At 46.0% G+C, this 25,589-nt stretch overlaps 1 protein-coding gene across 2 annotated transcripts in view; it reads left to right on the top strand.

The window, feature by feature from the left end:
* IL1RAP (interleukin 1 receptor accessory protein) overlaps positions 1-25,290 on the top strand; it is a 49,302-nt gene extending 24,012 nt beyond the window's left edge. The window contains exons 3-11 of one of the 2 annotated variants that reach the window (XM_030954813.1): positions 4,172-4,457; positions 5,181-5,373; positions 7,071-7,236; positions 8,174-8,245; positions 9,369-9,498; positions 10,414-10,562; positions 13,210-13,359; positions 14,773-14,916; positions 24,572-25,290. In XM_030954813.1, coding sequence (XP_030810673.1) covers positions 4,172-4,457; positions 5,181-5,373; positions 7,071-7,236; positions 8,174-8,245; positions 9,369-9,498; positions 10,414-10,562; positions 13,210-13,359; positions 14,773-14,916; positions 24,572-25,290 — 2,009 coding nt within the window. Of the gene's footprint in view, positions 1-4,171; positions 4,458-5,180; positions 5,374-7,070; positions 7,237-8,173; positions 8,246-9,368; positions 9,499-10,413; positions 10,563-13,209; positions 13,360-14,772; positions 14,917-17,561; positions 21,634-24,571 lie in introns of those variants that run through there. The other variant, XM_030954814.1, reaches the window with a different exon arrangement.
* The last annotated feature ends 299 nt before the right edge of the window (positions 25,291-25,589 follow it).

Below are 25,589 nucleotides of genomic sequence, written 5' to 3' on the forward strand. Positions count from 1 at the left end.
TGCAGTTGAGTGCTTGTGCAGATTCACTTTAGATGTAGTGTAATGTATTATAGAATAATACAGTATAATAAAGTCGTTAATTAGCCCTCTGATATCCATGGAGTCAGATGCATCATTCCTCCCCTTCATCAGGGGTTGCCCTGCTTTTACTGTAGGTGTTTCCTTCCACCATGCAGCCTGTATGGTCCTCACCCCTTTTCCTAAGCAGGGCTGTGCAAACAGGACCGTTTCTTGCCTTTTTCCCATGTTGTCTGTCCCAGGTAGGTGTTGTGGGTCATGGGCTTGCTGTGCAATTGCAGAGCATTCAGCAGTAAGAGGGGTCAAGGGAGCTGCGGTGCTCTTGATTGATACTGAGGACAAGGTGGCTTCTGTCAAAATCATTTTGCAGAGGCATTTCTAGGAAGGTGCATTTGTGGGATGGTGTATTTTTAGAGAATTTTACTGTGTCCCTCAGGTGTATGTGTAGTGCTCCATTTGCTGCAGCATAGAGGAGAGATGGAGTTGGATATAGCTCCATCTTCTCACTAGTTTCCATTTGTTAGGGAACCTCTGGAGTCACAGCATGAATGCTGATCCCAGATGATTTAATCAGGAGCTGCTCTTCACTCCTGCAGCTGTTTTGTGCAGGAAATGTTTCAAGAGAGAAGAAGCTCACTACTGAGGCTTAGCCAGTGAAAACAAGTGTGAGTTCTACAAATGGGCACAGCACCATAGAAGTTAGTGCTCCTTCTCACAATTAGAACTGGATCCTTGCATCCTTTTTCTGCAGTGCTCCCTCAAATCACTTTGTTGCTGGAATCAGCATGTATCAATGAGTGCATATATTTTTTTTTCCTAGTGGGACTTCTTTATGGCAATGAAGGGTCAGTCGTGCCATTTATTCAGGCTATCTCCAATTTAGACTGACACACAAGTAGTTGCATGCTGATGTTAGCAGCAAGTAGGCTCTGAATCTCCAGTAGACCTTAAAATAGTGGAAAGAGCACAAAATGTTCTGGGGAGCTGTTGGATGCAAATAAAATTATAGCAATAATAATGTGAGTGTCCCCTCTACTTTAATGGATGTGTGTGGACATGCTGCCCCATCTGCTGGGCTCTGCTGCAGGAGTGCCACCACAGCAAAGGTTGCTGTTGTCACAGGGAGGAGGGCACTGTCACAGCTGAGGAGGAGGAGGCTCACAAAGGTGTGTGTGAGGGGTGCCCTGCAGTTCTCACACATTATATCAGGCAGAGCCTGGCTATCTGGGGAGCAAAACACCCCAAAATGTAGAAACAGCAGTGTAACTGTCAGCATGGCACAGGGAGGAGGGAAGCTGTGCAAAGCACCCCAATTTCTGTCCTCGGTGTTTTATGTGTTAAGGACATTTTGCTGCAGCCTGTGGTGCTCCTGCCATCTCTGCTCTGAGTGACGGGTCATGGCAGTACTTCCTGAGCCCTCGGGGTTGTGCTGGGTGGCTTTGCCCTGGCAGCCAGGAGGAGTCCTTGCCTGGGGAGGGAGGCACAGCCTGGGATCTCCCCCTGCACAGCTGCTCCTGTGCTCTGGCTGTAGCTGTTCATTGCCAGCTGTGTCTGGGGTTCAGCTCAGAGCTTGCAGCACCCCAGGGCAGGGCACGTGGGGAGCCTTAGCACCACCTGTTTGCTGTGCCAGTGTCCCTGAAGCCAGGCTGGCTCTGAGACAAAACCTCCAGGTACAGCTCTTACAGTAAAACAGTAACAGTCCCCTCTTCCCAAGCCAAGAAGGCGAGGCCTGGGCATTGTTTTAGAGAAATGTAGGAAGAAAAAAAAAGAAAATAGTTGTATTTATTTTCAATAACTCATTCAGGTTGAACGGGTAAGTAGTTTTACAGTGCTGATTTATGGGCTGTTGCAAAATGCAAGAGCTGCTCATGATTGCAAATTTCATTGATCTTGACTCCAAGAATTTCAGTACAGTAATGTTTTATATAGTTTCCTCTCTCCCCAGTCCTGCCATTTGAAGTAATAAGGATGATTTGCCTTTATGCAGCCCAAGAGGAGGCGCAAGTCAGATGCTGGGAAGAGAACCTGGGCATCCTGATTTACAGAGCCAGGTCTGCTCCTTTCAGAGGGGAAGCCTTTCTTTACAGAAAAAAGTGCCCTGTCTCCATGAGTAACAGTCCCTGCTTTGTCATGCAGTTAGCAGGCAGTCTCTGCCGGCTCATTTGTCTCATTGCCACTCTAAGGACATTGACCATGCCTGGTTCATGGCCCCACCAGCGTAAAGCAGTCTGCTGGTTCCAGTTTGCCCTGATCAGGGTGGTAATGGGTCATTATGCTCCTTCTCAGGGTGTCAGGCTTCCAACAGTGGTTTGGTCTTTGAAAAGGAGCCTCAGCACTGCCTGTGGTAGCAGCCATAGTGTGTGATACTTTTGAAAGATCCGTATGATTTTAGATGATGAACACTCTTCAGGTATTTGGGGTTGGGGTTCCTCTGAACAAATGCTTGTGTTCTGGGGAGCTTCACTGCCTTTTCCTAGCCCAATTCATTCTCTTCCTCCAGAAGTAGCACTCTGTCATATGGGTGTTTGGCATACTGCAGGAGGAGCAGTGCAGCTTGCATTTACATTTATGTGTAAACCCACCAGAAAACATTTCTATTCTTACTGGCCCAGATTCCTCCTGCCCATGACTAACCATTGCTGAGCCACAGGAGTTAGCATCACTGCCTTTAAGCAGCCTGTCTTCTCAAAGGTTTATCTCTGCTTTTTTAAATTAAATATGAATTTGGGGGCAAGCTACATCCCACTGTCTATTTAGGGAAGAATAAATGCCAGAAATCCTGCTTTGGGCCTGTGAAGTCAGTTCAGAAGAATTCAGAAGAATTGGGCTCAAAGAGCATATTGTGTTATATTTCTCATCTCAGTCTGAGTTCTTCTAATATCTACAAATGGGAGAGGCTTTGCAGTGTCGTCTCTGGTGAGCCTGTGTGTGATGTGCTGAGACACTGCTCCCAAGGACTGCTGCAGGCAGCACACCCCTCTCCTGTTTGACTCATTTTGGGCTCTCAGACGTCAGGCTGCCCCAGCAAATGCCTCCCAGCAGCTCCAGGAGAGCCCTGGGAAGTGTGCCACGCTGTGCTCTGCCTTGTCAGCGTGGGGAGCAGGAGGTGCAGCGACAGCAGCCTCCCTGTGTGTCTCAGTTGGCTCTGACAGCGCAGGTTGCTCCCAGGTTTGCTGACACCCTGGGACTGTGCTTTGCTTGCACTGAGTCCCTGCCTGCCTGGGCGTCCTGATGGGTGGGAGGAATGGAGTGGAGAGGAGTCCGTGGAAGAGAAATGGGTTTGGACTGTGCTTTTTGTGGTGAAATTGTTTGCTAATGACAAGAATATTTTTAAAAGAAATTAATTAAAGAAAAAAAGCTCTGTACAGCTTTGTCACATGCTGGCTGTTTTCTGTGTCGGTCCTAGTCTGCTGAGAGCCACTCTGAGTCACTGCCTGTTGTTGAGCTGTGCTTGGGGTTTGCACCTGGGCACTGCCTGGAAATACAGGAGACCTTGCTGCTACCTGCTCCTTACTGTTCCTTCTGCCCTCTAGGCTCCAGTTCTAAACTTCACTCTCAACAGTCTTTCTGCTTGTACTCATTGTGTTGTCCTGGTGTGCACAGCTATCACATGAATCCATCACAGGAAAGACAGTCCTCACTTCTGGAGCCCACAGTCCAGCTTCTTCTGGCAGGGAAAGTGACCCACAGCTCTAAGGGAGTGTTGATGTTTGATTTTTTTTTCCCCTCCTATTTCAGCACGTCTATTTCCATCTTCCCTATCATTATGTATGGATGCACACGCACCTCTGGCATTGTTGTCATCCAAATTTTATCTTCCTACATACGACTTTTGTGGTAAATTTTCTTGGAGCTCTGTAGGAAGCCTAGTTTTATGCAGGAATATCCTATTCTATTGTCCTGGTGAGAGATAAATAGCTTGGCATAAATGTAGGAGGTGTACAAATGAAAACAGAAGTTTCCAGGTTCTCTAGAAATGAACACAATGTTCTTGCTCTGTTTTATAAAAGCTCAGCTTGCTTTCATTGAGAACACTACAGTTTTGTCTCTGATTTTAATGGGGACAGAACCAAGGGCTGTGGGGAGCACGGGCAGAACTGTTATCCCCCTGCAGACTTGCAAGCCTAAGGCACCTTGTTCTTCCTGACTGCAGAGCGCTGCGATGACTGGGGTGTGGACACCATGAAGCAGATCCAGATTTATGATGGGGAACCTGCCAAGATCAAATGCCCACTTTTTGAGACCTTCTTGAAGTACAACTACAGCACAGCCCATTCTGCTGGCCTAACCCTGATCTGGTACCGGATCGCGCAGGACCGGGATCTGGAGGAGCCCATTAATTATCGTCTCCCTGACAATCACATCAGTAAGGATAAAGACACCCTTTGGTTCTGGCCTGCTCTTCTCAATGACACTGGGAATTACACCTGCATGCTCAGGTAGGTCGTGTGCAGTTTCTGTACATCTCCAGTGCAATTAAAGGACTTTTGTGGAGATGGGGAAATTATGCTGTTAGCACCAGAACTTCCTGTGGGGAGACTACCACTTACAAAAGCATTAATGGGAAAAGAATGTTGCAATTATAGGACTGCTCAGTGCTGAGCCAATTTACATGGCAATAATGCTTGGAGCCTTGCAGACACTAATGAGCGTGCCTCTCCTTGCTGCAAGTGTCCGTGAAAATATTATTGCTGAGCCCATGGCAAAATCCACAGGCACTCACCATTAAGAAGTGATCTGCATGTCTAGAGTAAAAATAGCTTCAGATGCAGGGGTAATGTTTTGACTGCACGCTAATTTGGCAAAGATTCATGAGATTCAGACTTCTAGGAAATTAAAAGTGTCTCTAACTGTGGTGCAGAATGAACGTAGCATCTGCTATGCGTAAGAGCTCTTTTTGGTCTTCCTCACGTTGTCTTTTGTCTGTGTCTTTGACCTTATGATCTGCTTTAGCAGCAGGAGAGTGGATGTTGCTTGTTAGTCATCTTTATAGGCTTTTGTGAGCTTGTGTGGCCACCTCTGGTGGGGTTTTCTTTCCCATTTACAAATGAGTCAGCACTATGATGCTTGTTATTGCAGATGTAATTTTTATTTCATTCCACTCCACTGCTGTAGGAGTAAACAAGTTTCAACTAATCAGCCCTGTTCTTGTCCACCCTTAGGAACACAACCTACTGCAGCAAAGTTGCTTTTCCCTTGGAAGTTGTTCCAAAAGACCAGCACTCTTGTGTGAGCCATTCCATAAAACCCACTGAGGAGATGTTCTACTTGGAGCATGCCAATCAGAAGATCACATGTCCAGATATTGATGGGTTTTACCCTGCCAGTGTGACACCGACTGTCAAGTGGTACCTGGTAAGAAGAACTTACTTGGGCAGCAGGGAGATGCAGTGGTGTGTGTGAAAAAGCAGTGGTTGGCATGGCAGTCATGGAACTGCGTTTCAGAGTCTCCCCAGTGATGATACTGTTAATGAAGCTTTACTAATTTTAAGAGCTCTGCTTCCATTGAGTTCAAGGGTAAAACTGCTCTTGGAAAGAAATTGAGAGCTAACACTGAAGCTTTTTTGATCAGCGTGCACAAGTGAAAAATAGTCCTAAGAGGGATTTAGGTGGCTCAGTTCAGTTATGGGCAGTGTGCCTGACCTGCTCTGTGTGAGCCTCTCACTTTCCTGTAAAGGAAACTGCCATTCATATTCCCTCTTTTTTAAAAAAACCCACCTGTTAATGAAAATTGCAACCTTTCCAAAATCCTCTGAGGTCAGGAAGTGAAGTTATTCATCAGGCTGTGCAAGACAATGGGTGTCCTGTTTGACACAATTCAGAAAACCTCTTTTCTGAAGACTGATGCATCTCTACCCCACCCTCCATACTCTTCTGATTATTAAACTGTCTCCAGCCATCTTCAGGCTCTTGCCTACAGAATTGCTGCTCAATTTTCTTAAATGTGATTTCACTCTTTCTCTCTAGGTGGATGCCTTTAGTCAGTAGAGAATAAGAAGTCTCAGGGGATGTAAAGTCTGAGAGTTATGGGAATAAATTCTTTAGTAACTTCCTATAAAGTATTTTTGTATAAATGAATTTAATAATAAGGGAAATTGTAAACAAATGTATGTGCTGATTTAAAAAAGAAATTAAAAAGACCCAAAAGGAAAACCCCACCTCTAAAACCCTTCAGGAAAACTTCCTTTTGTATCAAGAGGAACCATTTCATTCCAGTAGTTTAAATGCTTTACTTGTGTCATTCATTGAAATTCACATCTCGCCAATCAATTAGCAGAATGAAACAAAAAGCCCCTTGGAAGTAATTTTTCAGGCAGCAAGTCATCCATGCCTAATAAAAATCATTAAAAATGGTATATGACCCCTGTCCTAAACTACCCCATTAGGATGTATCAGATTTGGAAATGTACCATTCAAAAATAATCTCTTAGAAAATGTGCACATCTTTGGGTTTTATGACAATCAAGATGTTATCTGCATAACCTCTTTCTGAAAAGGGATCTCCAGCTTGCTATTTTGGCAGTTTTCCTTCCTTGCCTGACAGAAAGAGAGGAGTTATTAAGGTTTATGTACTATAGATTCTCGTTTGGTATTTGCAAATTCTGGGGCCTCATCCTCAGCTGAAGGCAGCCAGGAGAGCTTGATTAGTCCCGAAAGATGGACATCAATGGGGTACATGTCCTTTAGTCTTGGTATCCATTTGTGAATAAGTCATCATTTTCTTCTTATCACTTTTTGCTTTGTTCTTCACTCTGCTGAGGTGCTCACTTTGATTGCCAAGGTACTTCTGGATCAGAGATCTCTCCTTTATAAAATTGGCTGTGTTTAAAGTGGGATAAAGTTATTAGGGTGATCTGCTTCATCACTTCATTTTTGAGGTGAACATAGCAGTCTATACTCCAACATGCTCAAAGTTCATGGTATTTAGGTCTGACCTACATCATGAACCCAAGTGTCATATAAATAGTTTAAATCAGATCTTTGTAGAAACATTTAAACCAATATCTGCACTTTTGAGTCGCAAACTCAAGTATTTTTCTGCCTGACTCCAGAACTGCAACTCGGTGGATGGCTTCTATGAGCGATATCCCCAGGGGCCCAGGCTTGTCATTGGCATTGTCCGCAGTGCCTACAAAGGGAATTACACTTGCATTGTGACATTCAAGGACCATGGAAGAACCTATAATCTCACCAGAACCGTAAAGATGAAGGTGGTGGGTAAGAATGACTTTAAAATGTGTAAAATGTATGTTGGTAACTGCAGAAGTGGTAAAAACAGCTGGGAGAGTTTGTTGCAGGATCCATTTGTGGTTGTAGTCAATCTGTGTTACCCAACTGACCTGATGGTTTTTTTCTTGCTGGGGTCAGACTTGTGTGGCTGTCCAGAACATACTGCAGTAGATGTCTCTCCTACCACCTTGTCAAATGCCCCAAACACAGAGAGTGGCCAGCCTCAGGCTGGTGAGGTTCAGCCCATGAGATGGCCAGGGGTACCCTCTGCTGGCATGTGAATGCATAACCTTGGCACTCCTGCTCGTGGTCTCCTGTGCCCTTTGCTCATTACTATTTGTGGGATTATCACTTCATAGCCAACTTGTCTTGATCTTCTTGGAATCTCAAAGCCATTTGTGCTGGGACTGAGACTGCTAATCAGCCAGGCAGAGCTCCAGGTACCCACTGCTTGGACACATCCGTCCCAGGCACAGAGGCTCAGCCTACCTGCCAGGGAATTGCAGAGTTTAAAAACTTAGTGAGCTGTAGGATACATTCTGAGTTCCACGGAAACAGCTGTTTTAAGGGTTGAAATAGATATTTGTGATGCAACATGAGGTTTGTATCTTGTTTTTTAGAAGCAGCAGTAAAAAGAAACTGGTACAGGCTATGCCTTGGGAAGATGAGAAGGTTATGGAGCTCTTCTCGTGTGAGAGGCCCAAACTAGCTTACCTAAACTTTGGGAAGCCTTAAAATCTGGACCCGACCCTGAGTTTGTGGATTAGGATTAGATTTGTGTGTGCATAGAACTGCAGCAGGAATGCATCACGAGTCAGACTGGGGAATGTGCACTGCGGCGCGAGGGCATCGGGAGTGAGCTGCAAGGATTCCAGGTTTTCATGAAGTCTGGGGGCCCATGGGGGCTCTCTGTTGTCTCCTGCAGGATCTCCAAACAAGGCCTTGCCACCACAGTTCACCTCTCCAAATGAGAAAGTTGTGTACGAACTGGAAGCAGGTAAAGTCCAACACTCACAGCGTGCCAGTGGGACAGGGAGACCCAGCCAGGCACAAAGCTCTCCCCTTCCACTGTATCCCTGATGCTTTCCCTCACGGAGCGCTCGAGCTGCCACAGGTTGCCTGGTGGACAGTGTGGGATGCTAGTTTTTGATGGAGAGCACAGCTTTAAAAGCTGATTTTTTGCAAGATATTCAGGCTTGATGATACAGAACTGCAGCTGCAGAAGCAGATGAACTGGGGACACTCAGCTGCTTAGGAGAATTCCTGTAGGACCTTGTTTCAGCCCTGGCCCTGGCTGTGGTTTGCTCCCATCCTCCCTCATTCACCCCTAGAGTGGCTTTAAGCTTCTAGCCAATTCTTGCTCATCTCCCCTTTTTTTGGCTGATGGCTTCTAATTAATGACAGCTCTCCTCTGCTGACCACTGGGTAATGGGGTGCCACACCCTTTCCCTCACCCCTTCCCCCACACCATCAGTTTTGCCTAATAGCTTTTTGGAGCAATTCCCTATATCAAATGGATTGTGTCCCATTACATTGCTGTAATAAATGTGGTGGCAATGATGATGATTAGCACCAGAGTCTTCACTTTAAAGAACAGCTCTTTTGGCTCAGAAGGTCAGATTTCATCCATAGTCCTCTGTAAGATAAAATCACTTACTGATCACCAAGATATTCACACTCCCAAGTCTGATCTTGAGCAGAAGTCAAATTCCTGAAGAAGTATTTCCAAACCAAAATGCTTTCGTGGAGCTTGAGCCTTCACTTCATGGCATCTGTCCCCTGTGCAGTGGGATTGATTAGCACTGCCTGGGTTTCCAAGGAAGTGGTTGGCATGGACCATGTCCCTTTGGGTGGGTCACTTCATGCAGTCAAAGAATTTGTAACACATTTGAGAAGGCAGGACATCTTTTTCTATTTATCTGTCTGTCACAAATCCTCAAGTCCAGGGATGTTAAGCTGTTACTACAATTTATGTCAGAAAGTGGATGTTGGCCTCATTCTTTCCTGAAGGGACACAGAGCTGAGTCTGGTAGGGTTTTGGAAAGCACTGAAGTGAGGGGGGTGCTGTTCCTGCACTGCAATACCTTTTCTCCTAGGAGATGATGGTCCTTTCTTTGCAGGTGAGGACCTTATCCTGCCCTGTGAGGTTTTCTTCACATTCCTGAAAGACTCCCGGACCGAGGTGTGGTGGACCATAGATGGGAGAAACACAGATGACATCACGGACCCCAAGATAAAAGTCACACAAAGGTAACATCTAATGTGAACCTTCATTTCTGATTCCCTGTGTCCTGTGTGGGTACAGGCATGTGACAGTCCTAATGGAGTGTGTAGTCTCCCTGTTAATCAGAAGCCCCTGTGTCTGCACCATGCTATGATGAGCACCAGGACCTCCAAGGAGGAGGCCTCCAGACCTGGACAGTGTCATATCTTACAGATGGATTTGAGGGAGCTTTGTTAACCAGTTCACATCATCATTTCTTCAGGTCCTGGTAGCTGCTGTTGTTGTGGGACTTAAAAAACAAGGGCTGACAATTCTATTTAGAGGAGTGTTCCCAAATAGCATAGGGTATAAAAGGGTTTCAGAAAAACAGAGGCTGAAAACAAAAATGTAATATTATACATAGTATTGATTAGGAAGAATAGAGATTCAATCACACAAAGAACCCAAATGAGGACCAAAGTCCCATTTGCTGGATGCTGAATTACAAGTGAAAGGCAGTCACTGCCCCAGCTGATGTGCAAAAACCAATGTAGAAAAAAGAAAGGCAGAAGGAAATACTGTATCCTCATTTTGCAGACGGTCAATTCAGGCAGAGAGAGACAAAGTGACTCATCCAGGACTGCATAGGGAATGTGACGTGAGCTGTGAATCTTGAGTTCATGAGATCTTCGTGTTTATAGGCAAGAACTTCCATTTCCTCTAAAAGGCAGTGTGGCACAGCTGCAATGAGAAAATTATGAGTGGTAAAATAAATATTAAGGAAAATCAGATAAAGGAATAGCTGCAGCTGTATTGCAGTCTGAAGTGTATATTGATTTATAAATATCCAGTTATGTGTTTCGGCCTTTTTAAAGGAAGAGGTTATATCAGGGAAAGGAATATCTGTCACTAAAAACTTGCTGCACTTTCACATGTGTAATGCTCTAGTTTTTCTCTTACAGTGAAATTACCAGAGATTTTGAAGACAAAACTGTGATAAGGACTCTGACAGTGGCAAAAGCCACGGCGGAGGAGCTGAAGCGGAATTACACTTGCCACGCCAGGAACGCCAAGGGCGAGGAGCGCAGCCAGGCCGTGGTGCGCGTGAAAGGTGCGGAGCCTGCAGGGCTGGGGGTGCTGGGGGGCTCTGCTGCTGCCTTCAGCCTTGCCCTGAAAAACAGCAAGGGGGCAAAGAGTTCCATCTGCCCTTTCTGCCCAACACAGTCTGTTCTGTAGGCACTGCTGCCATACTGCGCCACTTCTCAGAGGCAGGGAACAAAGGGCTCCCCCATGGGCAAGTTCATGGGTAGAGAAAGGACAGATCTGTTATCCTTATCCCATCCCTGTGCTGTTGAGTTTGTGAGGTCTCCAGGACAAGGTGAGAGATGAGAATCTGACTCCATGTTCTCAGAAGGCTGATTTATTATTATATGATATGATATTATATTATATTAAAGAATGCTATACTAAAACTATACTAAAGAAAGGATACAGACAGAAGGTTTAACAAGAATGAATAACAAAAACTTGTGACTGACTCCTCAGAATCCCACACAACTGATGGTGATTGGCCATTAAGTAAAAACAATTCACATGAAACTAATCCAACATGCACCTGTTGGTAAATGATCTCCAGCCACATTCCCAAGCAGCAAAACAGGGAGAAGCAAATGAGAAAATACTGTTTTTTCTCTGAGGCTTCTCATCTTCCCAGGAGAAGAAATCCTGGCAAAGGGATTTTTCAGAAGATATGACAGTGACACTATACCACAACTGAAGCTGAGGGCACAGGCTGCTTGAAATGATTTCAGGTTATTTGGTTGTGTGAGGGTTTTGCATGACACAACAGCTAGCAGTTGGCATCCTCCAGAAGACAGTCTGCACTGGCTGGCATTGCTCAGGGAGTGAGACAGTCACACCACAGAGCTCTCTGGTTTTACTCCTTGCTGTCATGATGCTGCAGTCTAGATACAGCCACCTCAGCATGGATGGTATATGATTCAGCTCTGTTCTGTGTGGGTTTTTCCAACGTCTTTTTTTCATCAAAGATTTGGTTCTTGTTTCCCAGACCCTCCTCTCAGTAATAAAAGCTATGTGAGGCTTCCTGGTTAAGGTGGATTTTTCTGCCTCCTTATCAGCCTTATCTAGAGCTTCAACACTTGCTTTTACGGTAAGCCAGATCTCCCCTCTCCCACAGGGAATGCTGCCATGGCTGGTGTAGCTCACACCAGACACCTTCTTCCCTTTACTCTGCATTATAAGCATGGAAAAGCTCTTGGAGGTCTTTACTGGAAGATCTTTTTCTTCTTGTCCTCCTTCTGTTTTAGTCTCAATACATTGAGACAAACCTTTTCTGGATTGTTAGGGAGGAACAATAGACCACACACATAACTGAGAAAGGCTGAGACCATCTGTCAGTGAGTTCATACTCCATATATAATTTTCTGGGGTGATAAAATTTGTACATGTAGCAGAAGTGAATCTGAAATACTCAGATTCTTTCACTAAATATCAGTGCCTAAATACTGTTTTCTAGTGGACTGACCTGTGCTATCCTCCCTTTTCCTCCCCACATCTGTTCTTGGTTAGTTGACAGGGTTTGCTCTGAGCAGACATGGTTACCCAGCACTCCTTCCTGCTCTATTCCACAGCAAAGTCCAAGAGCCATCCCTAGCTGCTGCTGGCAGAGCAGCCTTATGCTAAGCTCAGTGCAGCCCATCCCACTGCACATCCCATAGGAGCATCAGGCATGCCAGAACCCAACCCCTCAGCACCTGGCTTTTAGCAAGTGGCTCTATATGTTGGCTCCAACTCTTCCATTACATTAGGTCATATACATGTCTTGCTTTTTCTGGATGATTTCCCTTTCCTTCTCATGTACTTCTGCTGCTCATCACCTAATGAACGTCGATAAATTCCTTCCATTTTCGATTTTGTAATTCAGTTTTATTAGCAGCCTATTAAATATTGGAATATGGTGGTGTTTCCACTCCCTGTTGTTCTGTTATTGTGCAGTTTGCCAATTTGCACATCAACTGCCACCAACAGAGTTGCCCGGGGATACAATTAGAAATTTTCTGTCCTTAGTACAAAGAGGCAGCAGTGGTGTGACAGACAGTGCATGAGTTGGAGGGGGCCTGTGATGTTCTGGCTTGATGCCCACAGGTTACCCTGTTTGTTTGCAAGCATTTCAGCTTTTCTGTAAAGAGCTCTGATTCTTCTTTCGTGGTAGAAAGGAGTCAGGCCATGGCTAGTTATATCCTGGGTGTCGGTCTGGGACAAGCCACAAGACCTGTGTCTATTTGATAGGGAGGGACAATGTTAACTATTGCATTTATTTTGCTGCAGATGCTTTATCTGGATCTCTTAGAAGTCAGAGCAGTTGTGTTCCCCCAAGAATTCGCTGATACTGCTGAGAAGGTCATGTTCATGGTCTGGCTTTGGCCTGTGCGGGTTTCTTCCACCAACAGGTCATTCTATCACCCGGGCCTCACTCAGAGACAGAATTCCAGCCTGTGCTATGGACTTGCTCTGCCAGCATAACCAGACCTAATAACCCAGCATGGGGCTCCAGGGTGGCCAGCCATCACATGTTCTGTCAGAAAAGCCTTGGCTTGATCACCTTACTCTGAAGGGGCAGCTTGGCTCCTGGCTGTTCCTCTGTGGGGTTTGTCTGCACATGACACAAGTTTGTTCCTGCTCACCTGAAGGTCCGACCTGTTCTTTAACCCTGACCCCCTGTCTATTTTCATTCTCAGTTGTAGCACCCAAGTACACTGTGGAGCTGGCCTGTGGCCTGGGGGCCACCATCCTGCTCGTTGTGGTGCTCATAGTCATCTATCACGTGTATTGGCTTGAAATGGTCCTCTTCTATCGGGCTCACTTTGGAACGGATGAAACCATTCTAGGTAAGAGTTAAAATGCTTGCTTTCTTTTATTTATCCTGCTGCAGGCCCTTTATTTTCATAGAGGAGTTTTCCTATAAGCTATTTTTAAACCTCTTCACAGCATAATGACATTTTGACCTTCCATTTCTCTATCTACATGCAGTTGTGTGGGTCATTGCTCATTAGAGCAAGAGGAGTCAGGCTTTTGGCTCAGGGAAAAGGAGAAAGAAATCCTCTGTATTCTCTGCAGAGGTGGAGCATGGACATGCCAGGCTCCCCAGGGCCCTGCCCTGCAGATCTAGCTGTATCATCCAGTCTAGAGATTGTCAAGATACATCATCAGGTTTCAATTAGTCCCGTGTTTCCCTGGTGACTCTCTGTAAAGGATTCATGATCTGATCCAGAGTGATCTGCTTTCAAATGTGGGAAGGCATCCAAAAGGATGGATGTGGAAACCACCATTCTGTCCTCAGTTCTTCCCTGTGTTACTGGGAGTTCATTGCTAGGGACTCTGAGGTGAGATTTCTCCTCTGGAGGAGGAGGAGGGTGTTTGAGCCCTTGCAGCTTGTGGTGTGAAGCTGCCACGGGGCACGGCAGCTCTCAGAGGGTGTAGGCAGGGTGCAAGTCTCTGTCTGGTGGGACTGCTCGTGTGGATAGACAGCAGCGAGGGGGAGCAGAGTCTGAGGTGTCAAAAGGCATAAGAAGCCTGGACAGAACGGGTTGGTCTGTGGGAATCTATGTTGTGGTGGTGTTCGCAGGGGTCCCAGGATGAGGGAAGAGATGAGAATCTTGACTCCATGTTTCGAAAGGCTGATTTATTATTTTATGATATATATTATTTTAAAAGAAAATGATCTATTAAAACTAATAGAAGAAAGGATTTAATCAGAAGGCTTGAAAGGAATAGAAAGGAATGGAATGATAATAAAATCTTATGACTGCTCACAGCCTCGACACAGGTGGCTGTCATTGGTCATCAAGTAAAAACAGTTTCACATGCTGGGTAAACAATTCTCCACATCACATTCCAAAGCAGCAAAACATGGAGAAGCTGAAGCTTCTAACGAAAGATCCTATAATGGGGTACCTAATTCCAGTTTGGGCCCTGGCTTTTGTGGAGTTCAATTAATCGTTGTTCTAAGATCTTCTTTGATGGGGAGGCTTTATCATCATCTTGGGCTTGTGACAGCTCACTTGCTTTTTAATCTTAGCTACTTGGATAACATGTGACCACTCTTTATGCCATTATAGGCTGAAGATCCTAACGAAAGGATTTTCCATAAAATATGTCTGTGACACTATGTGCCTTAACCTGCAGTGCCTGGGCTCCAAGTGAGCCTTCTTACCTGCTTCTGTTGCGAGTCCAAGGCCCAGCATGGGCAGTGTCACAGGTGTCCTTGTGCCCTTTGTGTCCCCCTGTGCTGTCATGCCCAGACGGGAAGGAGTACGACGTGTACGTGTCCTATGCGCGCAATGCCGAGGAGGAGGAGTTTGTGCTGCTGACGCTGCGCGGGGTCCTGGAGAACGAGTTTGGGTACAAGCTGTGTATCTTCGACAGAGACAGCCTCCCTGGGGGAAGTGAGTATCTCACAGGGGGCTGTGCTCCATGCACGTCCTCTCTATTGTTCTCTGAGGTATTGAACATTGATTGCAACGAGCCTATCCAGATTCTGTTTTGGTTTTTTTCCCTGTCACTGTTAATGAACTTTTTTTAGTGTCTTCTAATGTTTTTGCTTCGCATGACAGTGTTGCAGATGCTCCAGGCCACCAGAATGGCTGCTGTGGGGATGGTGGTTGGTTGTTTCACTTGCTCTTTCCAGGAGTGATGTGCAGAAATGTCAGCTTGGGGAACTGGAAAACGGATCTTCACGCAAACCCTCTGAGCTGCCTTAAAAAATTGGATAAAGTCAAGGCTAGAAGAGGCAGGGAAAGTGTTATACTTGATCAGCTTGCAGAGGGTAATGGAGAGTCCTTGTAAAAACCACAAGTGTCTACTTCAGGAAGGAGTGGAAAGTGTCAAAATCAGTGAGAAGATAATGTGCATCCCATTCATCCTCATTAATTAGGGAGTTTGTGTCTTATATGGCATACAACTTAGCTGCTATTACCAAAAGGACTGTGTTGCAAGTAGTGAGATTCATCTCTTCAGTAACATGTAGTCCTTTTTTACTCTTTTGAGATAAACCGTACAAGGTTCTGGAATAATGTCTGCTTCAGAGAGGCAGGGAATCACCAAGAATGGAAGTTTGTGAAGCTATCCAGATACACATACTTTCATACAAATTCCACAGCAAGGGCACAAATCTAGACAACACTCTTGATTTTTAGTTTTTTGGAGGCTGAGTTGGTTGTATGATCCTGATGCCTATTAAAAGTTCAAAGTCTGAATTTCTGCCAGTGCAGACCGCCCTACTTTGAATTCATGGGCTTTGGCTCAGGACTCCGAAGTCCTTTTTTTTTTGGTGACAAAACCTGTGCTGGGAAAGTCCTTTGGGGTGTCCCTTTTGAGTAGGAATGGGGAGGACTGCTGGATTCTCAGCCCACCTACCTGACAAAGGGAGCAGAATCAGTCTGGGTTCTATTATCTTTCCCTCCTAGATTGTTGCCAGGATCTAGGAGCACCTTAAAGTTTGAGGGTAAATAAGTATGTGTGTCTCAGTGAGACAGCTGCAATCCTGGTGCCATTCTTCCTTGAAGAGAGCCTGAATGACGTGGCAGGGCACCTTCCGGGCTCAATTTCCTTGATGCCAGTGTCAGGCTCAGAACAGGTTTGCTCTGAGCCATTTTCACCAGATGTCCATCTCCCTCCTGTTCCCTCTGCTGCCTCTTGCTCTGTTCACTTTACACAGTGTGATTTTCCTCCCAGCACTCCTCTCCTGGGCTCTCTGTCCCTCACCTTACCCCCAGAGGTTTCCATCTGTGCTCCCCTCAGTCCCTGCCAGCCCCAAGGCAGTGCCAGCCCTGCGGAGTGCTGCCAGAGTGGTTTGTCACTGCGCTGCTGTCCGCGATGCTGCTGGGGCTTCCCCGGAGCTTCTTAGCCAGGATTTGACTAATCTCCTTCTCAGGAAAGCACAGGAGCCAGGAAATAGCTTTTGGCAGCTGGTATCATGCCTCCAGAGCATGCATCTGTGTCATGGGTAGAGAGTTATGTTGTCCTTGATGAAGAAACAGTGGGAGATGGATTATCCCGTGAGTTAGCTGACAGGAACTAATCAAATGGGCTTGACAGCTAAATGAAGCTGTCTGTCAGCATTATTTTACCCTCCATTGTAATTTCTGACCAGCCAAGAGTGTTCCCTTATCAAGGAAGTGTGGGAGATCCTGCAGCAGAGAGTACAAGCACCCAGATTCACACTTACAAGGGATTTTCACATTAATTATAGACGATGACCAAGGACAGTCTACCTGCAGATGTTAGAAAATTAAAGAGGATCCACAGTTACCATGACATTTCTCTAGCTCAAAGGATGTCATTTTTGGGACACTTCACTGAAAGTCCTCAGAGTCAGTTCTAAAAATGCTCTAATCTGCTTTCGTAGATGACGGCAGCAGGAACAGATGGATGAGTAACAGAAGTTAGGATGGTAGCACTACCAAAGCAAATTATCCCATGAGGACACTTGGGGATGGTGTGAATACTTACTTTGTGTGGGGAAACTGAGGCAAGAGGAGTGAAGGGAGTATCCAGAGTCATTCTGGACATCTGCCAGATGAGGATGTAAGCATAGACATTCAGACTTCCTGAAGCCTCTTCAGGGTGAGTCTTTCCCTTGAGTTCATATGTTATGCAGCTGGCAATTTCCCTGCTTTGCTCCAGAGAGCCTCTTTTCCCCTTCTCATTAGAAGGAAGCTAAATCTCATCCTGAGATCAGAAGCCCTCTTGGCCACAAGGCATCCCCACAGCACTGGGTGGTGTCACTGATGTGTAGTGCAGTGACTTTTAGGTGTAGCTCTCTTGGTTATCTCTGTGTAGCATGGGGAGGAGGAAGGGCATCTATAGGTAGTCTGGAATGGTGGAGAATATGGCACTGTGTGGGTTAGTGGGAACCAGCCCTGGTGTAGGAAGTCCCACCTGAAGTCACAGGGTTGGGAAGCACCAGTGTAGTCTAGAGAGGGCCTCCAAGGGATTTATTGTCCCCTTCAAGAGTCACCTGCTGTCACAGCAGCAGCTCAGCAGCATGTTCTTGGGCATCACTAACCACCTCAATGTTTCTTTCTCCCAGTTGTCACAGATGAAACCCTGAGCTTCATCCAGAAAAGTCGACGTCTGCTTGTTGTCCTGAGCCCCAACTACGTCTTGCAGGGGACACAGGCCCTGCTGGAGCTCAAGGCTGGCCTAGAGAATATGGCCTCCAAGGGCAACATCAAAGTCATTCTAGTGCAGTACAAAGCCATCAAGAAGAGCAAAGTGAAGGAGCTGAAGCAGGCCAAGGCAGCCTTGAATGTCATTAAATGGAAAGGCGAGAAATCCAAGTTCCCAAAGGGCAGGTTCTGGAAGCAGCTGCAGGTGGAAATGCCAGTGAAAAAAATTAGCAGGAGTTTAAGTCTTGATGGGTTGATGCATATCCCTGAAAAATGTTTGGCACAATCGGAAAACAAATCAAAACACACCTCAAAAATCCACAAGTTAGGCCAGGGAGTGGGGAGGAGCTCAGGGATTTTTCCATGAAGGACCATGTCCCAAGCATTTCAGAGGATAGTCATGTTTTCCCTGCAGCTTTGATATTGCTCTGTCATTAGAGATGAAGATGCAAACACCTGCTTTCTGCAAATGTATGTCCTTGTTCCAACCACACAAGCCCTGGGCTTAAGGTTTAAATTTGCTATCTAGGTGGGATGCATCCAGCACCTTGTGATAGCATGGCCAGTATTCCTAGATCCAGTTCCTATGGGACCTTCATTAGCATCCAGGACAGAGCTTCTTTCCAGTCCTAAGTACCTTCACTCCTTTCTGGTCCTCAGTCCCTGTTGCAGAGACTGAGGAACAATTTGCAGGGTGGCTCCAGTGTAGAGCCTTTCCTGCACGTCCCAGGTCTGTAGTCCCAATCACTTGTGGGATCACAGACTCCTGCTGCACTGTTGGGGAGCGTGGAATTTTGAAGCTCCTCATCTTTGTTCCCCAAATTTCCTTTGAAGCAGATGCATCCAGGTAGTTTGGCAATGGGAAATGGCTGTTACAGAAGCATTAAAAAAAAAACCCACAACTCTACTGGGTGCTATTTGTATTGTAGCACATGTAGTAACAAGTGTCCCAATCTCTGGGACTCTGCAGTCTCACAAGTGCCCCAGATCCTTCAGAGCTGCTTGTAATCCAGGGAAATCTCTCATGAGTATAGGCTGTGGAGCATGTGAGAGATGTTTATTTGTAGAGTAAACTCAGGGACTTCACAAGCACTACAAGGACCCCCAATGTACTACTGAACCTGCTTACTCTCTGTGCCACTAGCTGATGGAAAGCCTCATGCAAGGTGCTTCCAAGGTCTTTGGAATAACGTGGATATAAGTCCAACTCAGAAGGACACCCCAGAACCTTACTTGAACTTCCTAAAAACTACTAGTTCTGTCCATGTAGGTAAGACTGTGAGGACAGGCTGAGAAAGTTGGGGATGTTCTCCCTGGAGAAGGCTCCTGGGAGACCTTTTTGTGGCCTTTCAGTGCTTAAAGGAGCTTATAAGAAAAGTGGGGACAGACTTTTTAGTAGGGCCTTTTGCAATTGCCCCTTTATGTACAAGAGGTAATGGTTTTAAACTAAAAGAGAGTAGATTCAGACTACACTTTAGGAGGACATCTTTTACAATGAGGATGGTAGAACACTGGCACAAGTTGCCAACGGAGGTGGATACCCATCCCTGGACATTCAAGGCCAGGTTGGACAGGGTTGTGAGCAATCTGATCCAGTTGAATATGTCCCTGCTTATTGCAGGGAGGGTGGCCTTTGAAGATTCTTCCCAACCCAAATTATTCTATGATTTTATAAAGACTCTCTTCAATGCCTGGTTTTGAACAACGTCACCACTTCTAATTCAGGGTTTAGGTTTAAACTAGCTTTGGCTTTACAAAGCAAGTCTCTCCCCATCTTGATTCCAGCCTAAAGCTGCAGAACAGAGAGTGTATCTCAGCTTCTGCAACATTTGCACAAAACAGAAGCACAAAAACCCACTGTGTAGGTGTTCTTGCTTCAGCAGGAGAGGGCATGGTGAGTTAACCCCCATCACACAATTCATGCTGAGGAGGGGAATTTAATCTCTCTTGTAGGACAAACCAAAGCACAGTGGAGCCCTGGCATTGACTGGTGCTATGGTTCACAATGTTTTCAAATAAAACTTCAGGCTCTGGAAGTGTCTCCATACTCCTGCAGCTCTTAGTGCAAGGACCTGCCCACTTAATTGTGGAGGTCAGTATTACACACACCAAGTGCATACTTATTTTTATTGGTGATGGTTGCTCCTGAGTCACCTTTGACTCATGCATTTATTCTCTTGGTGTCCAGTGGGTGAGGCATAAGCATTTATAATGGTACTATAAAAGCACTACAATTAGGAGTCTATGCACTATTCACCCAGCTGAGCTGGGAGCTTTGAGGGAGTCGCAGTAAAAAGCCCAGCCTTAAAGGGGTGGGACTAAATGGTGTCAGGAAAACCTTTTGCCCTTAGCATTTTATGATTAATAATGTTATTCCAGGGCTGCAGGGAGCTACAGCCCCCCATGCCCTTAGTCAGCTACTGTATGTCGTGTTTAGGAACGGTACCCAACAATTCAGGACTCCCCCTGAAACCATGTGCCCCTCATTTTCCCCCTCTCCCTCCTTCTGCAGAGGGAGTGAGAGGAGAATGGGAGGAACAAAAGGTAAAGATCCTGCCGTGAGATAAGAAAAAATCTCTAGAAACAGCAATGAGATAAGAAAACGAACTTTAACAACAACAATATTGGTGATAGAGGGTACAAGAAATGAGTCATTCCCATGGACAAACCCCCTGACAATTTACCATATCCAACCATTCCTTCTGCTGCCCTGCACTGGCCCAGCTGCGCTGTGCTGGGACCCTTTCTCTCCAAAAGAGACCCCCTTCCCTCCACCCTTTGCAAATGCAAGGTGGTGTAGAATAACTTCAGTGTCCTGGACATGCCCCCTCCTGACTACTGAAAAAACTAACCCTGTCCTGGCCGGAACCAGGACACTGTACAGATGTGTAACAAATAGTGGTTCTTTCTTACCGTCCTCTTCATCTGTCCCACCCCAAGTAAGCTTTGATTTAAGCAGGTAGAATTGCAGTCAGCTTCACTGGAGGCAGTGAAGCTCCTCATCTGCTGAGAGGTGCTTAAAAGTTTTGTTATGAGCTTTTCTAGTGTGGTTGTCTGTGGAGGGACTGAGCTGCTTCCCACACTCCAGAAAACCTCATTTATAAGAGATAGCACCCAAACCCGTGCTTGGCTTTGTGAACTCATTGCAACCCTGTCATTGTGCCCAGCTTCACATTTTTGTTTGTGTTTTAAGATCTCTGTGATCAGCTGCCAGATCTGCAGGCAGAGGGAACCCCTGAAGCCAAAACAGAGCTGTATTAGATTCCCATATAATTTTTAAAAGATTGACTCCCGAATACTCATAAATTGAATTGACATCTCAGACCTCACTACATCACATCTCACTTTTACCCGAGTTACCAAGAGGTTTTATGCTGTTGTTTTAGTAAGTCTGATTATTTTAGGAAGTTAAATCCACCTCATGTATTTTGCTGATTTTATTGAAAGTGTTGTCCAAATAATTAATAGGCCTGGACTTTATCAGGCATACACTGCAGTGGCCTTTGGTGTCATTGCAACCCCAGAGCAGGGTTACTGAGAGACATCAGCAGAGCAGCCACAAGGCGAAAGGTGTGATGGTTTGGAAGGGGCCTGAGAGGTCAGAGGGAAGGAGCAGTGTGGAAGGAACAGTCCAGAAGCAGGTTCCACTCACCAGGAGTTTTACCACTGGCTTTGCTGGGGTATTTCAGACCAAGGGTAAAGCCCAGTCCCAACTGTAAAGTAGATGTGCAAGTGCCTCAGATATGCCTGTCATTTCATTCTATGCCACGTGTGGCTTCCATTGTGGGATTCTGTCACAGCATCCATCTGAATCAGTTGATTCATTTGAGTTTCTGTTCTCTAACCTAACATTTATCAATATGCAGCTCATGCAAAGTTCCTCATTGTTTTTTCATTGGGAAACAGCATGGCACAAATTGGAAAAAATATCTTCCCTTCCCGTACTGTTTGATGTTGTACAGCTGTTGCAGAGTTTTCCCTTTTCTGTATGTTTTTGCCTTTGTGTTATTTGGTTTGTGAAGTGTCAGTATTATTTTATTTTGCTTTTCAATAAAACATTTTCATTTTTGCATTTCAGTCCTTGTGCATTTCTCATAATTACCATCTTCCCATTACGTCTGCGAAATGCTGTTAAAGAAAGATGATTGTGTGTAGTCCAAGCATCAAGATCATTTGGGGCTCCTCCTTGGAACGGGACATTTTCCTGGCTGTTTCATGCTGTGCCTGCAGAGGCACCTGAGCTCCCAGGTCCATCCAAGCAGAAACACAGTGACACACAGCATTCAGATGTCTCACAGCTGTGGACACATACACACAGAAAGTCTCTGATCTGAAAAGTGCTCATTTGGCAATCACAAGACAGAAAGATGGCAGCAGGAACAAGACAGCAGCAACATAATCTCTGCTTTAAATATCAAATCAGAATTTTAGAAATCTGCCAAAACCACAGAAATCAAACTCACTTTCAGGCTACTTCGCCCATCAGTTTCTAGGTTCAGTGAGATTCATATTTTCTCATCCAAGTCACTTTCTTGTCCATTTCCCATGTTTGCCTGCCTGCAGGTAAGTTGACAGCCCAGCACTTGCAGATCACTAGCAAAATGAGTACCTGTGACCATCTATGGATTTGAGGTTTATGGATATAGGATCTGTAACCACAATCCTTATAATCTGTTACATCTTTGGGGTGCATTGGGGAGACACAAGTAAACCAATAGAAATACACAGTGGCTTTTGCAAACATTTAGTAAAGATGGAAGGTTTTTTAGTAAAAAGCAGATAACCAAGAGTATTGAATCCCCAAGCCCCTGCAATGTTATTGCTGCCTGTCCCATCCAGTGCTGTTTCACTGGGAGGGAAGATCCTACTTGCGTACTGTGAAGTGTCTGCTCAGGATTTTTCCTGAGCTGGGTAAACATTGCAAACTGAACATCCCAAGGTATCCTGGTCAGCCAAGTCTAAGTGCATCCCTTTCTCAAAATCAAATATATCTTTGGAAATTTGAACATCTTCCTTGCAAAAAAAACCAAAACCAACAAGTCTGAAAAAAAAAAAAAAGACTGTTGAAAAACATGAGTCTCAAAATTAAAAGTCTCAAAAAGCGTTGCAAATTCAAAATTGATAAAAGAAAACCAGCACTGTCACCTCAATCAAAACATTTCATTTCAGCAGCATCAGAATCATTCATGTTAATTGAACCTGGGCTTTTTGAGCAGGCAGGTAGACCTCCTAGGGGCTGCTCCTGCTTATATTTTGCTGTGGTTCTGTGTTCCAGTTTCAAAAAGAAAGACCTTTCAAACAGCAAAAGAGCTTTTTCTTTCACAAACTGTTGAAGCCTGGCTGTTTTCAAAATAGATTTCAATCACTTGTAGAAAAGTTTGAATGAGGTCTGGGCTTAGGAGATTGCTGCCAATTCTTTATGCCTTTGAAATAGGGTGGTAAAAACATGTAATGGTGGTGACAATTCTGAGAGAACTGACTATCATCTACTTTTGGTTTCAATGAATCAGTGTTATCCTGTGTGTGTTGGGGTAAAAATCCCACTGACCTTTTTATACAAGAAGAAAAATCCCTCAAAACAATTTGATTTTAATTCCAGTATTTTATTAACCAATCAATGCCCTACTTTCTCCATTAGCATTTTACTGTATGATCATTTTTCCTAACTGGGTCTCCAAATAATCTAGTGACAATGAGTTTTACAGCTAGTCATACTTCTTTGAAAAGTACTGCTCTGTACCATATTAAAATAAGGTGCATTCAGATGCAGCACTGTACACCTTCTGCTGTGAGATAAGAGACAGCCAAGTGCTGGGAGAATCAAGAGGCACTGCCATTGCAGGGAAGGAACAGTATTTTTATTCATATAAAGGAGCAGTGTTCCACTGTCAGGGAGAGAGGAGAGTCACCAGCCTGAGGAATGAAGACTTTAGCAGTGTGAAATGGAAGGGAAGCAGGAGGTAGCTCTTCTTCCCAGAACAGCTCTTTGAAAGACATTCCTAGATGTGCAGATTTTTCTCTCTGAATGTACAAGAGCTCTTACTCTAATGATCCTTGTCTTGCTTGAACACCAATTTGTCCTTGGGTCCCCTCTCATCTCAGGCACCAGCACTTACTAAGTGTATGGGTTTTAAATTTTTTTACCATTTTATTACTCAGCTTTTGTTAAATTGCTGAGTGCCACAGCCATATAGTTCCCATCCTTTCCACTGCTCACCCTTTAGCCACTACACTTTCAATATACTTTCTGTGTCCCAAGCCACAGTAGAAGTCCAAGGACATCCTTCAGGTTTGCTGCTTTTCAAAATTGGTGATAAAAGAGATGTTGCTCTTGCTGGCACCATTTCAGCTGAGCTTCTTCCTGAGCTTTACAACTTGCAATTAATCCTACGAAATGCTTTGAAGGACATATTTCCACCCCCCCATCATGCTTAGGGGAACTGGTGGAGGGGTTTAAGGCTGACATTTTTGCTTTCTAAATTTGGAGGTTTCTTCTCAAAGATGAGAGAGCATGACAGGGGCGAGGTGGGTCAGCCCCTGCAGTTTGAGCTGGGGCAGGATGACATGATTGCTTTGATTCCCTAACGCAAAGAATTGCTCAAGCTGTGGGCAGGTGGTTCCCAAACAAGACCCGCCCTTTATCAAATGCCTGCACTTCTCTGGGCGTGGCTGATTCTGTGCAGAAGTCAGAGTACAATCATGGCGTATCCTGGCTTCTCATTTACCACCTCAGCCTTCTCAAAAACCCACTGCACAGCAAAAATGCTGCCAGCAGGAGGGTGGGCAGGTTGAAAGTCACAGAGCATGTGCCAGGTTTCCCTCTGTAGGAAGTGGGATCTGTGCAGGTATGCCACCAAACAGCTTCCTCAGCTTTTCTCTCCCCACTCCCTTCTCCTTGTGCACCCCAATTCCTCTGCCCTTGTACTCTTAGATACCACTGAAGCCGTGTTCGACTTCATCCAGAGGAGCCGCAGGATGATTGTGGTCCTGAGCCCTGACTACCTGACAGAGAAGAGCATCAGCCTTCTGGAGTTCAAGCTGGGCATCATGTGCCAGAACGCCATAGCCACCAAGCTCATCGTGGTGGAGTACAGGCCACTGCAGTGCACCCACCCCAGCATCCTCCAGCTGAAGGAATCCGTCTCCTTCGTCACCTGGAAGGGGGAGAAGTCCAAGCGCTCGGGCTCGCAGTTCTGGAAGGCGCTGCGGCTGGCCCTGCCGCTGCGCAGCCTGAGCGCCAGCGCCGGCTGGAACGAGAGCTGCTCCTCCCAGTCCGACATCAGCCTGGACCCCGTGCAGAGGAGACGGAGCCGCTTGAAAGGGCAGCCCGAGCCCCGGGGTGCCACTCCTGTGACTCTGACCCGTGGAGGGACGGCCTCGGCCTCCGAGTCAAAGGCCAAGCAGCGAGCCAAGCACTTCCTGACGTGCCGGTGCTGCGGGACCTCCTGCAATGGCAGCAGCAGACACAAGCAGCAGGCCGTGGCCGAGCCCAGGTGGGACAGTCACCTCTGCAACCCGGGCTCGGGCAGGCCCCCGGCACAGGGCCCTCAGGGCAGGGGCCGAGCCGAGCCCCCGCCGGCACAGGGCCCTGCTCTGGCCCTCTGCCATTACAGTGACCTGTCAAACAACAACGACTTCTATGTGCTTTAGCCCACAGGCTGAAGCACTGCTGGTGCTGGCCCACTGAAAGGAACCCACTGCGGCCTCAGGATATTTTTACCATGTCACAGGCTGGCACGGTGCCATTGAGTGTCAGTGCCATGCCTGCATGGAGGACTGCAGCAATGCCACCGCTGGTGACCTCAGCCAGGGACCTGCAGCCACACACAGAGCAGCGGCTGGGGCCTTCCTGCCCGGCTGCTTCTCCTGAATTTAAATTACAAAGTGGAGCTGAAAATGCATTTCTCTGGCGTTGCTTTTCCACACCGTGGCTGTGTTTTCAGCAGGGC

This window comes from Camarhynchus parvulus, chromosome 9 (genome assembly GCF_901933205.1).
Source record: "Camarhynchus parvulus chromosome 9, STF_HiC, whole genome shotgun sequence".
NCBI classification, from domain to species: Eukaryota; Metazoa; Chordata; class Aves; order Passeriformes; family Thraupidae; genus Camarhynchus; species Camarhynchus parvulus.